Raw genomic sequence first — 17,534 nt, 5'->3', positions numbered from 1 at the left:
AGTTTCATAATATGACTCATTAGTTTAATAACTTTATAGTTTGCACAATTTTATACATCTCCTTTGTTCTTATAAGGAAACTAAAGTACTTATAATATAATACCCTTATAATGAGCAATTTTTTTATTTTCAATATCAAGTTGAATAACTTTGTAAGTCATTTAATACTTTATTTACCTAGGCACTTCCATACCTATCAGAATATCATTAGGTCCCACTATTTTTCCATTTTCTATCCCTTTTCAACTTATTCTACTTCTGTAGTTTGAATTCGATGATAAAAATTAAAATTTCTATACTCATTTAACCTACTTAAATTACCTAAGTTAAATTATTTACCTAAACTTTCATTAAAAAATTGATGAAGTACCTTCTTCATGGCTCTTTTATTTCCTCATAATTTAATAATATCATACTGCATTGTCTTTAATACATCTTATTTGGATAAGATCTTTTGTCTTCCTCTCTCTCATTTTAACTATTTTAAAAATATCACTTTCCCCTTCTTTTTTATCCAATTTTAGATATAAGCATTCATAGGTTTCATTTTTTTATTTCATTCACCACTTTCTTGGCCTTTTTTTTGTTACTATATACCATTTTAAAATTTTCCTCGTTCTTACAAATGTATAATGTCTGATAGGTTGTTCGTTTGCCTTCACTTTCTCATGTACTTTCTCATGTCACCACTAAGATTCTTTACATGTTGGTGAACATCCCATTGACTCACTGAGAACACTCTTGGCTACTATTTTCAACTTTAATATCATTTTATCCCATGTCGTATTTGACTCATCGTATATTTCTTCTAAAACTTGTTCTCCTACCCTCTCCTTAAATATGTGTTGTTTCTCATCCTTTAACTTCTATCATTTAATTTTAGGAGTCTTACACATTTGCCTTCTATAGAGGGTTATAGCCCTCTAAATCACTTGGACATCGGGAATACCTTTTTCCATGGTGATCTAGATGAGGAGGTATATGAAGCAACCATCTAGGTTTGTTGCTCAATGGAAGAATGGTTTGTGAGTAAGTTTAAAAAGTTTATACAAGCTGAGGCAATTATGTTGGTAGATCTAGTTTTGCACTCCTTCAGTTTGATTGATATGGAGTGTATTAGATCATGTAGTATTTCACTTCACTGTACCTCTTAGACTGAAGAACATAGCATTTTCATTGTTCATGTGGATAAATGGCGTTGACTAGTGATGATTCTGTAGGAATCACCTAGACTGAAAGTATTCCTTCATCAACATTTTAAACAAGGGATTTAGGTAACAGAATGTATTTCCTTGACTTAGAGGTTACCTAATCATGAACAGACATTCATATCTCACCGAAGTTTGTGAAATATATAATTAATATGCTAGGAGCTACATATTGGCCCTCTCATAAACCTTAATATCAAATTGATGCTAAGACAGGAAGGAAGCACCAAGGTTAGTTGAAAATTTTGAACTATCTTATTGTCATGAGAATTAAGATCGCATTCACGTAAGTATGATTAGTCAATTTATTAAGGCTCCATGTTTAAGATAGCTCTAAGGATTTTATGCTACCTCAAGATTGTTCTGGATTCAGGCTCCCATACCACAACTATGGTCATCTTCAAAACAATAACACAAATATAGATTAGATAGGGTTTACCCACATATGTGCAATCCATATGGAGTTACTATGTTCTTTTGAGAGGCAATTTGGTATCATACTGTCATAGAAGAGCAAGAAGCAAACTGTATTGGTCAAGCGAATTCCAAAGATAAAATTTAGAGTCGCGGATATAGACCCATAAAAGTTATATAGATGAAACATTTAAAAAATGAGTTAGGTAATGCTCTTACTAAGATTATAAAGTTTGATAAAGTTATATTCTGATAATCAAGATACCTTGCATATTGCTTCCAATCTAGTCTTTCATTGGAGAATAAGGCATATAAAAATTGATTGCCACTTTGTTAAGTGTTAAAAATAAAAAAGTATAGGGATATGGTTTACCTTATATATATATAGAATTCCCGTAAACTTTCTTAATATGGTATCAGATAAAACCCTAACTGTCATTCCAAACTCTAGCCTCCTCTTCTCTTCCATTATTGATCAATGCCAACAACTCTTCTCTTCCATTAGCCACAGCTGGTCTAGGAGGAATCATCGACTGTCGATCTATCATCTCTCATATTCCTATCATCGAAATCTCTACACGTGAGCCACACACGTCATTACGAGTTTTCTAATCCAATCCCATGCTTCAGTGCATGAAAGCACGTTCATTATCATAAATCTCTTCGGTTGTTACTATTTTATTCACCCTGCTCCATATAACATCTTTGAATACCTAGTTGAATCAACATCTATTCATGTGTGGGACTTTTTTTTGTATAACATGTTCACAGTTTCTTTGGTATTTTGAATTTAGTTCTCTTTTTTTTTGTTCTTGTTACTCTTTGGTGATATGACTGAGAAGAAGTTTGTTATGATCTCTACTGATGGATATGTCAAATTCTCTTGATGATCTCTACTGATGGATATGTTAAATTCTCTCGATATCAAGAATTGTTAAAATCTTCAACTATCACCAAGTCAGGTAAACCAAATACATATCTTATTTCCTCATTTCTCCAAATTGGTCATTGATTTTGGTATCATAGATCATATGACAGGTAATTCTAATTTATTCACCACTTTTCAATCTCATACATCTACTTCTATTGTTGCTTTAGCGGATAGGTCAACCTCTCACGTTCTTAGGTCTGACACATTTACTCCAACTCCTTCAATTCCATTACACGATGTCTTAAGCTTACCTCAGTTGTCTTACTCTTATCTGTTGTGTTTACTCTTAACTATGTGTCTCATTCTTTCCTAATTACTTTTTCAAGATCTTATAATGAAGAAGATTATTAGTAAAGGACACAAGTCTAGAGTCTCTACATCCTTGATACACAGGTTCAAAACTCCATCGTCTATTTGGAATAATGGACCCGTTCAAAGCACATTGTCGGCTAGTCCATCCTTCTCTCCCAGTATTGAAGAAACTCTAATTTTATAGTCTATCCTCATTACACTCAGTTTGCTAAACACCATCATCTTAGTTCAAGTCCAAGAGTAACTAGTGCTCCTTTTGAATTAGTTCATTCAGATGATTGGGACCTTGTCTTATTATGTCTCAACATAGGTGAAGGTATTTTGTTACTTTTGTTAATGATTATTCTCGTGTGAAATGGTTATACTTGATAAAAAGTTATAGTTATTCTTTCATTTTTCTGCCTTTTTTACTAGCTTAAAACTCAATTGAATGATCAAAAACAAATATTGTGAAGTGATAAAGCTAAGGAATACTCATTGGAATCTTTTCAAACTTATATGACTCAACATAGCATTCTCCATCAAACCTCTTATGTAGACACACCATCTCAAAATGGGATTGCTGAAAGAAAAAATACATACCTTGAAACTACAAGAGCTTTATTATTTTAAATGAAGGTTCTTAAATGGTTTTGGACTATTTAGCTTCCATAACTTACTTTCTAATTAATCATATGTCATCGTCCATTCTTCATGGTGAGACTCCTTATCACGTTCTCTTCCAAATAAGTCATTATTTCCTATTGAACCTAGAATATTTAATTGTACATACTTTGTTCAGGATATTCATCCTCAAGCCACAAAACTTGATCCAAAATCTCTAAAGTGTGTTTTTATTAGGTTTCTTCCAAATAAGTCATTGTTTCCTATTGAACCTAGAACATTTGATTGTACCTACTTTGCTCGGGAAATTCATCCTCAAGTGACACAACTTGATCCAAAATACCTGAAGTGTGTCTTTCTTAGGTATTCTCGGGTTTAAAAAGTATATATAGATGTTTTTGTCATAACCTTAGCAAGTATTTGGTGTTTACTAATGTCACTTTTCTTGAAACTACACCTTTCTTTCCCTCCACTGATCACCCTTGTCAAGGAGAGGATAATGATTTGTTATTATATACTATCATATCCTCTATTTCTGATCCTACTGAATATGTTCTTGTTAATCCTCCCATACAGCAGATTTATTCTCAGCAACATATTTCTCCTGATTCATGTCCTATGTCAGTTTCTTCAACAAAGGATCCAATCTCAAGTGGTGATCTATCAATTGCTCTTCGGAAAGGTAAACCTCAATGTACTTATCCAATGTCTTATTTTGTGTCTTATAATCACATCATCTACTTATTCCTTTATTGCATATCTCAATTTTATATCCATTCCTAAATCTATTCATGAAGCTTTATCTCATCCTGGTTCCCATAATGTTATGGTCAAAGAGATGAATGCTCTGGATGACAATGGGTACTTGGGCCGTAGTCAAATTACCTACAAGGAAGAAGGCAATAGGATACAAATGGGTGTTTATAGTTAAAGTCAATTCTGATGGATCTTTTGCACAACTGAAAGTCCTTCTTATTGCTAAACACTATGCCCAAACTTATAGAGTGGATTATTTTGATAAAGTTACATCCGGTTATTTATTTCCATGACGGTCACTCATAATTGACCCTTACATCAGCTAGACATCAAAAACACTTTTCTACGTGTTGACCTTCATGAAGAAATCTATATGGAACAACCATCATGCTTTATTGCTCAGGCTGAATACTGGAAAGTCTGTCATCTTCATAAATCTTTATATGGTTTGAAACAAAGTCTTCATGCCTAATTTAGTAAATTTAGTTATTGGATTAAGAAGTTTGGAATGAAGAATTGCAAGTTTGGTCATTTTGTATTATATTCTGCAATGGGCATCATCTTGTGTGGCAAAAGACGATTTGCTCACCCCCAGCGCCCCTGCAATGGGCATCATCTTGTTGGTTGTATATGTGGATGATATTGTCATTAATGGGAATGATATTGCAGGTATTTCGTCTCCTAGATCCTTCACAGTCAATTTCATACAAAGGATTCTTTTTGGGCATTGAGGTAACAAGAAGAAAGGATTTTTTTTATCTCAAAGGAAATATATACTTGACTTATTGTTTGAGATAGGAAAATTATAGGCTAAAGCATGTAGTACTCTAATGACTCCTAATCTAAAACTCACAAAAGATGGTGAATGATTTGAGAATCTTGAGAGTATAAAAAATTGGTTCGGAAGTTAAATTGCTTCATTGTAACTTTTCTAGATATTGCATATTCAATATTGTGAGTTAGTATATGGCTTCTCCAACCGTTAATTATTGGGTAATTGTAGAATAAATTTTATGTTATTTGAAAGGAGCACCAAGATGAGGTATCTTGTATAGCAAATCATGGTCATCCTAATATTGAGTGTTTTTCAGATGCTAAGTGGACAGGATCCAAGGACGATCGAAGATCCACATCGGTTATTGTGTCTTTGTTGGAGGAAATATAGTTCATGGAAAAGTAGAAAGCAAAACGTTGTCTCATGTTCGAGTCCAAAATCAAAATATAGAGTTGTGGCAAATTATTGAGTGAGATAATATGAATATATCAATCAAATTTTGATTGAAGTAGGTCTTACAACTTCAATGTCAGTCAAATTGTAGTGTGATAATCAAGTGGCTCTACATATTGCTTTCAATCTCATATTTCATGAGTAAGCATATTGAAATTAATTGTCATTTTGTTAGTGAAAAGATTCGGCGTGTTTGATCTCCACAGGGTATGTGAAGACAAGAGAATAACTAGGAGATATTTTCACAAAAGCTTTACATAGGGTTGAGTCAATTGTCTTTGTAATAAGCTACTCCAACTTAAGGGGGAGTGTTACACATTATATAAATAAAAATATAGGAAATATAGGGGTATGGTTTACCTTGATTGTGGAGATATAATTTTGATTGTAGGGATTTGATTAAGTCTAGATACTCTCTCTCTCTCTCTCTCTCTCTATATATATATATATATATGAGATTAATGAATAAAATTAATAACATATTTTTTAATTTCTCTAAAATTTCTTAACATTAGGGAAAAGGAATAGACAACTCTCATTCTTTAGTTCTAATTAAGGCAATCAAAGATAAAATAACTCATTTACACCATGTGAGTACCCAATAAATTTATGGGTTTTGGTTTGAGTTAAACAAATTAGGTCATAAATAAAATGAATAGTGATCAAATATAATAAGTTAACGCACAATCATGGTTTAAAATTTTGTAGCAGATAAAATGGTTGATATGTATAGTTCCAATAAAGTTTTGAAACTCGATACTATTTAGCACAAACAATGTCTTGTATATCGCTCTGTCAACCATGTCAATGAGTATAGTCTTATATCAACCCTCGACATCCTTTGACATCTATAATAGACATTAAGATAATGTCCAAATCATACCATTCCACATGGAAAATAAAATTTATATTTAAGTATATAATTGTATTTTCTTTTTTCTTTTTTATCTCCTTTCTTCTACCTCCAATTTACCACTGCCGCCCTATATTAAAACGTCACGATACCGAAATAGTACTGCTCTAGTTAAAGTTCAAAACTCTAGCACGGTTCGAGATTTTCAACCTTACCCACAATCACCCACCTATACACTATTTATCAATTAATATGTATGTTCATAAATTAAAAAGGCTAATCTCTGTCCTCAAAAATTAATCTATATCAATTATCTATTTTTATGTTAAGATTAATATATCTTTAATCAAACAAGTTTTTTTAGGTCGACCCACTAATCAACGAGTTGCGTCCAAATTACAAATTTTAACCTCTTAATAAATAGGTCGAGTTTGGGTAAGAATCAAAAGGGTCATGAGTCACGGGACTTGCTTATAATCCATTAAGACAAATTGTGATCCTTAGTTCTAATGATTAGTCTTACATAGGCAATAGCATAGAATATGATTTAACAAGATGGGATGTTCTCATATTTTTTATTTAGCTTGAGAAGAAGTGTTAGTGACTTATTTATAAATATGAAAATCACAAGGATGTATAAGTAAAATGATAAAAGATATTATATAAGTACAAGGAACTCTTAAGGAACTAACCCTAAGAACATCTCACAAATTAATAGGATTCAACTTATCTCAAAGACACAACATTTGACAAATTAATGCATTTCATTATAAAAAAAGTTCGTACATACAGCTTTTGACAAATGGTCTTCTGCTTCTTTTCTATAGTCAGGAAACACGTCTAGTATTTTTCCTCTCAAATATTCATAATTTGCACGCTGTAGTGATGACTTCCTCTGGTCTGTGTACTTTGAAGAAGTGAAAGAAACTACTATCAGATTAGCATGGCAAGGTGCTCCATGTTAAAATTTAGATTAAAATGCATCAGTAAAAAGTAACATTTTTTCTTTTCACACTTCAGAGGGAATCATATAAGAGAACAAAGAAACATAAAAATTCAATTATCAACACGACACTGATAACAGATAGTTGCAGACTGGTCATATTGATAACTTATAATTCTCTTTTTAGAAGAATTACAGCAATATAATGACAAAAACCACCATTCACTAGAAATTGATAACTTCCATATACCTGGCAAATAAACAATTAACTCTCCCATTAAAACTTAATTATCTGTAAATGAGAAAGTTGTGGAATTTTTGAAGCTTTCATGGTTCAGTGGAAACTTCCAATTGCCTGGGAACAGTTCAAAACTGAAATTTACATGTATTAATGGGTCAAGATAATGTGCTTGTATATTTTGCCTTCAACTGTTGTGTCCACGAAATTTTAAGGAATGAAAATATTATAAATAAATAAATAAATTTATATCTAAGACGTATTAGAAAATAGTAAATGAGTCTGGGATAATTTAAATAAATTAACTAGGAGATCTTTGAATTGAACAAAAGTTAGAGTTAAGTGTTGAGCCAGCCTTAAATTAAATTAATTATAAGATAAAATCATTTAAATATGTTCTCTATTTTTTTTATATAACAAGTGGGTCTTGTGATTAGAATTAATTAGATTCAAACTGAGCCTAATTTGGACTCAATTTGGATGAGTTATAGCTGAACCAGGTTAACAATTTAGATTTGGTTTGGTTTAATTGTAAGTTTGGGTTCAAGGTTTTAGAGATTATCTATATACATGGTCAATAATTTAGAATTAATTTGGTTTACTTGTACGCTTGAAATTTAGAGTCTAATGGCGTAAAACAATCTATATAGCTGACCCTACCTAATAGGATAAAGCTTGGTTATAGTGGTTGTACTTGTATACTTGAAATTTGGTATAGGGTTTTAGAGATTAATGCATACAAGGTTAACAATTTAGAATTGATCCGGTTTACTTGTATAATTGGGACTTGGTTTAGGGTTTTAGAGATTATTTATATACATGGTTAACAATTTAAAATTGGTCTGATTTGCTTGTATATATGAGACTTGCTTTAGGATTTTATATGGTTAATAATTTAGAATTGATCTAGTTACTTATATACTTTGGTGGCAAAAAGTGAAGTCATCACCTTAGCAGCCCTTAGAGGGCGGCCCCACATACTATGGAAGGGGGTGAATCACGAGGGCATATTTAGTCTAAGCTGAGCGGCCTTCCTAGACAGGCGGCACGAAATAAGCCGAAGCAATATTTGCACTTGTTAGAAATCGAACCATACCTCTCTGGTGGCAAGGCTTGCCTAGGTACCAACTCAGCTCGCCCGTGAGGGCTAAGATAAAAATGATTGATACTTGGTCTAGGATTTTAAGCATAGTTATTAAAGGTGCTCGCTTAGCTACACCTAGGTGCTAGATACAAGGTGCAACCAAGCAAGCCTCTTGCGCTTGTGCTCCTTAAGCGTGCACCTTGTGAGAGGAGGAAGAAATCAGTCTTAAAGAAACTGATGAAGAAAATGATGATGATAATGATATGATTGAGAAAGATGATAAAGATTTTTTTTATGATTTAAATATTTGAAGTTTTTTTTATTTGAATTATGCACATTACGTATTTATTTGCTAGTGAATTTTATATTTATATTATTGTTTAATATTTTATGAACTATAATTTTGTTAGTGAAATATTTTAGTAAAAATTCCCTATATATGTTTGAATTATAAAAATTTATACCCAGAGCCTTACTTCGATAAGGTGTACGCCTCACCTTACGCCTTAGGCAACATAGCACCTATGCGCTTTTGGGCACCTCAAGCACCATAGCACCTAGGGATTATTTATATACAAGGTTAACAATTTACAATTAATACTTATGGACTTAGGCTAGGCTTTTAGAGATTATTTATATACAAGGTTAACAATTTACAATTAATACTTATGGACTTAGGCTAGGCTTTTAGAGATTATTTATATACAAGGTTAACAATTTAGAATTGGTCTGATTTACTTGAATACTTGAGATTTGGTCTAGGGTTTTAAAGATTATTTGTATACACGAGGAGTTTGTCTTCCCTACTATGTTTCTTAGCCACCAACCTTTACGAAGATTAAACTCTAGCTGACATCATCTCCTTCCTTGCATGGTCATTAAAATCCCTAACGAGTTCTTCTCTCCTCTTTAGCCAAGGTCAAATTTGTCTCCCTTCCCCTATGAGGTAAGTTTCACCTTAGAAAATAGTTTTTGATAATTAAGGTAGCGTTTGGTTTAGAGATTTGGGAATGAGGAAATGGATTCATTCTCAAATCTTGTGTTTGGTTGATGGGAATGGAATCAAGATTTTGGAATGAAACCCAAAAATTTGGGTATGGATGAAATTCACCCCCTCCCTTTGGTTTTGATGGAATGGAAATAAGAACTAAGTTTTGGACGAAAATACCCTTAGTATATTTGTTCAATTTTTCTTTCATTTCACTCTCTCTCCTTGTTCTCTCTCATCATACTTTCTCTCTCCTCATTCTATCATCACATTTTCTCTCTCAACATACTTTCTCTTTCCTCATTCTCTCTCATCACACATTCTCTACCATTTTCTCTCTATATTATCTCTCATCACACACTCTCTCTCATTATTTTCTCTCTCTTCATTCTCTCCTCATTTTTTCATCATACTTTCTCTCTCATCATACTTTTTCTCTCCTCATCTCTCTTACCATACTCTCTCTCCATATTTTATCTCATCATACTTTCTCTCTCTTCATTCTCTTTCATCACTCTCTCTCCTCATTTTCTCTCATCACACTTTCCCTCTCTTTATTTTTTCCCATCATGCTTTCTCTCTCATCACATTTTCTCATCATACTTTCTCTCCTCAATCTCTCATTTTCTCTCATCATACTTTCTCTCTCTTCATTTTTTCCCATCACTCTTTCTCTCTCAACACACTTTCTCTCTCATCATACTTTTTCTCTTCGCAATCTCTCCTATCACGCTCTCTCTCCTCATTTTCTCTCATCACACTTTCTCTCTCTTCATTTTTTTCTCATCATTCTCTCTCATCATATGTTTCTCTCACATTAGCCGACCCCACCTAGTGGGAAAAGGCTTGGTTGTTGTTGTTGTATATGTTTCTCTCACATTCAATTTTCTCTTCCATCTAATTTTTTCTCTTATTTTTCTCTAGGGTAAAAAAGGAAATTTAGGTTCATTCCGATTAAAAATATTCAACTAACCAAACATTATTTTTAAAAATGATACCCAAGCTCATACTCATTATCATTCCACAATACTATGATACCCATTCCGATTCCTAGAAAAGAACCAAATGCCACCTAAGATTATAATTGAGAATTAGAACAAATCTATATTTGTAGTATGTTGAGTTATGAGCATGTTGTAGATGCATTAAAGGGGTGGTCAATGTCAATTTGAAAGATAATCTTTAAAATGGGTAAAATATATCCTTGAACTTGTTATATAATTCGTTGTGCATGAATAAATAAATAAAAGATTACATGTATACTTATATAATTGTTTTCAAAAATGAAAATTAAAATAATATTCTTTAAAAAAATAGTAAAATAGGTTTTAAAATAATTAAACCATTAAAAGATAAATAATTAACATTCTTTCATGTTCACACAAGAGTTTCATGTGGGGATTGACATGGGAAGGGTTGTTTTAAAATTTAAAATGGATACTCTAATTTACACTTCAATTGATACTCGCCATTTAATATGCTTTATCTTTTATAGTTTTTGTTGACTTAAACATTGATATTAATATCTTTGTTATATATCTTATACTGAGACACCGCGTATTAATGTGTAGAAACTTAGGGTAACTCATTTTAAAAAATTGATTTAGGTTAGTCGTTAGTCATTTGACTAACTGATAAAATGTAAACATAGAATAGAATAATTACAGTTAGAAAAATTAAAATAAAATAATAAAAATGTTAGATGGAGAAAAAATATAAAAAAGTAAAAATTCTAAGTCTAGCTTTACACTTGAGTACCTAATCGCCGAGGATGTGGTAGCGAGGGGTTATGCGCGGTCCGTATTTATTTGCGCATGAGCTCTATATTATTGTTTACACCAGTGAGGGCTTCTAGCCCATAGTCTAAGGGCACTAACTTCAATCATTTACTTTTTAGTGAGTTTGAGAGGGAAAAAAAAAACTCAGTCTAGATTTATACTAGAGTACCTGACCGCCCAGAGGAGGAAGTGGTAGCGCAGAGGAGGATGTGGTAGCGTGGGGTCAAACACTGTCATTATTTATTTGTGTGAGAGTATTATATATACCACTAGTGAAGGCTTTCAGTTCATATGTTAGGTGACATTATACTACTCTAAGGACATTGGATTCAAATATTTGCTTTTTAGTAGATTTATTGGTTATTGTTTTATTAGAGGTATATTATTACTGAAAAATTATTAGTCGAGATATAATAAAAGATCAAATAGATTAACTTAATTTGTGATGAAAGTTAACAAATAGTAGTAATGACCATGGTTTAAAATTTCGACCCGTGACGAGGTTTCGGTCTCAGGCCGGAACGATACGGTTTCGATATCGTATCGTGCCGATATAGTTTCGGTATTTTTTATTTATCTATAATAATGATAAGATAAATATGTTTATTGTGTATATAAAAATAAGTTGTATATTGATTTATTATAAGTTCTCAATTATTGAATAATTTAATATTGTTAGAAAAAATAATTAAAAATAATTTTATTTAAATAGAATTGATATATCAATAATTCAAATTAAAATGGAAGTATCTATAATTATAATAATAATAATAATAATAATACAAGAAATTATTTTATATTAATAATAATTATATAAATTAACTATTTATTCATTTAATTAATTATTAATTAAATAATATATATTTTAAATAGTAAAAAATATCAAGTAAAAATTAAAAAAATCAGAATATAAATATAATTTATTAGAATTTTTTTAATTTTTTTTAGAATTTTTTTACATTTTTTAAAAAATTTAAATGAAATTTAAAATAATAAAAATATATTAGAATATAAATAAGAATTATTATATATTTTTTTAAATTTTTAAATGAAATTTAAAATATTATTTTTTTAGTATATTAATTAATAAAATTTATTTAATTTATTTTAATTTTAAATATATTTTTTATATATTTTATTAGGATAATTTAACTAGATTTATAAAAGCCTCTTCGAAATATCACACATCCTCTACCCATCCTCCTTAGGAATTGTTTAAATTAATAAAATAAAATAAATAATTATTAAAAACAGAAGAAAAAAAAAACGCGTACACGATATCGCGCCCGCCCGCAATCGATCATCGCGATCTCGTGGGGGGCGTCCGACGACGCTGGAAGCGTCGTCGGACGCCTCCGGCGACCCTACCGGACGCCTTCGGCGCTGCAGAAGACGTCGCACACGACGCCTTCGGTGCCGCGGGACGCCACCGGAGGCGTCCCGCGTCTCCTCCGGCACCGAAGGAGGCGTCCGCGTCTCCTCCGACGCCGCCAAGACGGGGGCGCCTCCCGTGCCGATTTCGGCCGCCCGGCGAAACGGTAAAAACCGTCCGTGTCGAGCGGCACGGAACGGCACTTCAAACCTTGGTAATGACTTCAAATGTTGGCAAATAATTGGAAAGAAAATAATAGTTAAATAATTCACATGAGAAGCTAAAGTTGTAATAAATTGTGATTTGCTTGATTTTTCTTGACCTTTTAATTAAGATTAAATTGATGTACCTCTTTCCTATATACTCACTTTGCATTTGCATTTGCATTTTTGTGCTTGCATGTTTGTGCTCACGTCTATGATTTTTTTTTTTTTGCCTCTAGCTTACACAGTTTTTTAGATTTGCGCATAGTGCCGATGAAGTTTCTTTAAAAGTATGTGTTTAGTTAGTAGAGTTATTTATTTGCATGCATTCTTGCTCTAACATTATTGCAGTTCATGCACAATGAGTGAAGCTAGCTTCAAGTCATGCTTAGCTCGTACAAGGCGTGACACACACTCACTAACGGCCTATGTTGCATGGATACGGGTATCATATCAGACACAACACCGATACGGTGATACGGAAAATTTTGAAAATAAGGCACGATACAACTAGAATAAGGCGATTATTAAAAAATATAAAATTATATATATATATATATATATAACAAATTTACCCTGCTCACCTACGGTGAGCGACCACCGTGGACGGCAAGGTATTCCTTTTTTTTTTAAGCTCCCAATTATGCTAATAAACTTTTGCCTTTAAGGTTTAAGGATTGGGTTATAATATTAAGAACAAAAAAAATTTTAGGTGCTCACGGGGTGTGCAGGATATCAAAACTATATATATATATATATACACCCTGCACACCCATTCGATGAGCGGTGCATGGGCGATCAGAGTGAATTCGGGCGCCCAAACAACTCCCAGGCGCCCCGAGTGGATTTCGGCTATTCGAGGCGTCGAGGAGTGGTCTAGGCACCCAGATTCACTCTGAGTCATCCAAAGTCGCTCACCGAATGGGTGTGCAGGGTAACAATATATATCCTAGAATAGAAAATCATACTACATCAATCATAATATTCATTACAAACAAAAAGTAAACATAACAAAATATAAAACAAAAAAACTTAAACAAGTAAAAAAAATCAAAGAAAGGACTAATTTAGGGCTTTTTTTATGGCCAAGTCATTTTAATTTATTTATTAATTAGTCTACATAAATTTATTATTTTTCAATTTAACCCTTGCAACTTTTATTTTTTTGCAATTGAGCCCAAACGTATCACATCCGTGTCCTAGCCATGTCTTAGCCATATCCGGTTGGTCAAACTTTTAAAAAGTCAGTGACACGCTTTTTGCCATATCCGACACGCGTATTTGCATATCTTGTCCGTGTCGTATCCAACACTTCAAAAAACAAAAATTGGAGTGCCCATGCTACACAGCTAACAACCCACAAAATAATTAAATTCTAGAACAAATTCCACTAGGTTAAATTTACATCAATGCTTAAGGGGTCTTTATCTAATTTACTTAACTGACAATGACCTCACCATTGTAGTTGTTGACGAGGTCATGGGATTGAATCCACCTTTAAATATACAATATATGGTTATTAACTAGTGACTTTGACTCAAGTATATGCTAAAAAAAAATTCATTTCTGGGTTGATAATGTTAAAAATCATGACACAATTTTATCATTTGTAATGATGGGTACAAAAGGTCATTCACAGAAGGAGTCTATGCACACAACAATGTTTAAGCTTGAGGGTTAGATAAGCTTATCTTCTAGAAATTCACATCAAAGTGTATTTTTTCTCACCAAATACCAAGTTAAAAGATGAAGGATAAAAAGGATGTAATATGCAAAAAAATGATAATATGAAAACCTAGAAACTTATTTGTCTCACCCATAGGTTTGTAATGATAGAACACAAGGTTACAAGGAAATCCAAAATATATGTAAACTTGAACGAGTAAGACTTTCACATGATAAACGACTTCAACATATCCAATAAATTGCTAAATAGCAACACAGTTTTTGAAAACTTATGCATGTGGCATATTGTTGGGAATTGCATGGTGCATTTCTAATGCTTAGGCACATATGTGGTGCATAAGCTATCACCATTAAGAAATTATTTAATAGTTTTTCTAAAATATGATTTAGATATTTTTCAATAATTTAACCACACAATGAAATCCATAGCAAAACAAATTATACCCAGTAAGAAATTCACAAAAAATATTACACCACGGTCGAAGTTTCGATACTTGGCAATTCGGTTATAGTGCTTATGGAAATGTCTTTAGAACTAGCATGCAATATTAATACCTTTTAAGAGCAATAATCATCATTAACCCATAATTACAAGGTAATTACCTTAAATTTCGCATAGTTATCAGATGAACTTCATTTAGTTTCTTGTAATTATTGCAGTATAGTGTAATAGTTATGTTTACTCAGTTAAGGATAGAGCTAAATGCCTATCGAAAGCTAAAGTGGCTACTTATAGGGAATGACCCATCAGCCTGCTCAAACATAAGATCTTTTTGTCACGGTCCTGGCTTAGGAATTTTTATTGTTATCGAAGTTGAGGACACAGTACAGAATTGAATAAGTACCACAATGTTGCAGGAGCCCAACTGTAGCCACACCTTAATCTCACCTAAATAGTGGTTATAGCCTATAGGTATAAAAAAAATGGAAATTAACCTGAGGTATACCGTTCTATTATAGAAATTATCATGCAGACTCCAAAACCTTTTTCTCATACAATATATGTTGCCAATTTCATGGAACATCAGAAAGGTCAAGCATTTCAGAGAATATCAGAAGAGTTAATCAATTGTTTAGCAATCTTCTTCCCCTTAGGTGGCAAATGTTTTTGTAACAAAAAGTTTGAATATGCTTAAGACCTATATGTGGGTGACCATAACTTCAATTGGAAATATTTGCCTTCCTGATGTTGAGGGGTTATGAGGGGAAAAAATAAGACATCATTCAATCAACCTTTATTATCTTGAATATTAAAGTGAAAGTGTGACTACCTACTATTATTATGCTAACTGGTAAGCTAAAATGTATCAAACTAGGAGGTCATTACAATTCATGGAAAACTTTGAATAGCCTCCGTTTCAGATATGAAGCCAAAAAGATAACCAGGTGCATTGTGATCACATAGTTAAAAGATCACAAGTAAATGAAGGATCTGCACGCTATCATGATATTATGACGAATCAAAAGAAATGAACTTGGATCTGATCAAATAGAAAGCCACATCGTTTGATTCCATTCGTTTCAAGCGAGATACTGACTGAACCAGAACGGCCAAAGGATTGATGGAGAGCAGAGCATGGAAATAAAGAAGGAATAAGTGTGTGCCTGCGGGAAGTGAATCGAGAAGGGAGAGCGCAGTGTCAACTAGGGCTCGAAGCCTGGAGGTCTTCTCCTCCGGATTCCGTGGGAAATAGGTGTCGCGTATGCGGTAGAGCTCGTCGACGACCGCCAAGACACTCGAGATCGCCTCTCTCTCCTCTTCGCCCCCGATGCTGCTCATCTCTGCGCGAGCGAGACAGAACGAGCTGTGACGGCCAAAGGCGTCTTTAGCTCTGAGTTGGTTTGTTTTTTCTCAGCAAGAGCAGACACACTTGAAGAATTTTGAGTTAGAACAAAAACAAATAATTGAAAAAAAATTTAATTTTATACCTGAATAATTACGAATTTGTGATATTTCCATTTTTGTTTTTCTTGTATATATATATAAAAAAAAAAAATTATACCTGAATAATTACGAATTTGTGATATTTCCATTTGTGTTTTTCTTTTATATATATATATATATATATATATATATATATATATATATATATATATATATATATATATTTTCTTTAATATCAAGATATGAAAATAAGGAGCGAAGCGATCCTCCGACCTCTACATCAGCAAGGACCAACTTGCATTGGAGAACCTGTAAATCAAAGTGCACAGAGATTGATCGTACTACGGGTTGACGGAGGCGCTAGAGACGAACGAATCGTCTTTTACCACAATGGGGACTGATCATACTCACAAATCATCTACATACATGTAATCTGTCTGAGATTTATATCTCTTGAGAAAGAGTCTCCCTTATATATATTCACAATTTCAATTATTATGATTTATTATAGACCAACATTCAAGTCATCCCTCAATGTGGTGTAGGATCGTTGACGTGCTAGAGAGGAGGTGAATAGAACGTATTATTTTTTCACTCATTTCAAAAAACACATAGAATACGTAGTGGAATAAAGAATGAAAAGACAAGCAACGCTAACAAGTTTTCTTTTACTTGGTTCGGAGTCTATGGCGACTCCTACTCCAAGGCCCACGATCATTGATCATTTTCGTTGGGCACACTATAGATTAGGAAATTAAGTACAAGTACAAATATGCAGCTTACAAGTATTGTTCAAAATTAAGCTTTTTACGGATAGAATTTTCAGGAGCTATAAAAAGACCCCTGGAGCTAGGAAATAGTACAACAACTTCTGTAATCATTTTCCTAGTTATTTCTGAGCTTTCAGTGTGTGTAAAAAGCATCTCCGCCTTTAGAGAATGAGATTCTTAGTGAGCTTTTCAACCGTCTTGGATTAACAACGAACTAGATTGTAACCAAGTAAATAATGACCTTTCACTTATTTCTTTAAATTGTTAATTCTGTTTTTAATT

At 32.7% G+C, this 17,534-nt stretch overlaps 1 protein-coding gene across 1 annotated transcript in view; it reads right to left on the bottom strand.

Annotated features, from left to right (window-relative positions):
- LOC122048612 (tetratricopeptide repeat protein 5-like) overlaps positions 1-16,464 on the bottom strand; it is a 39,460-nt gene extending 22,996 nt beyond the window's left edge. Inside the window, exons 1-2 of the mRNA XM_042610158.1 lie at positions 16,203-16,464; positions 7,096-7,205 (exon numbers count right to left, since the gene is read on the bottom strand). Of these exons, the coding sequence (XP_042466092.1) occupies positions 7,096-7,205; positions 16,203-16,377 (285 nt within the window). The 5' untranslated portion in view covers positions 16,378-16,464. The remainder of the gene's footprint in view (positions 1-7,095; positions 7,206-16,202) is intronic.
- Between the last annotated feature and the right edge of the window lie 1,070 nt (positions 16,465-17,534).

This window comes from Zingiber officinale, chromosome 2B (assembly GCF_018446385.1).
Source record: "Zingiber officinale cultivar Zhangliang chromosome 2B, Zo_v1.1, whole genome shotgun sequence".
Classification (NCBI taxonomy): Eukaryota; Viridiplantae; Streptophyta; class Magnoliopsida; order Zingiberales; family Zingiberaceae; genus Zingiber; species Zingiber officinale.
Note: the sequence above shows the minus strand (reverse complement) of the source record. Positions and strands in the feature narration are given on the sequence as shown.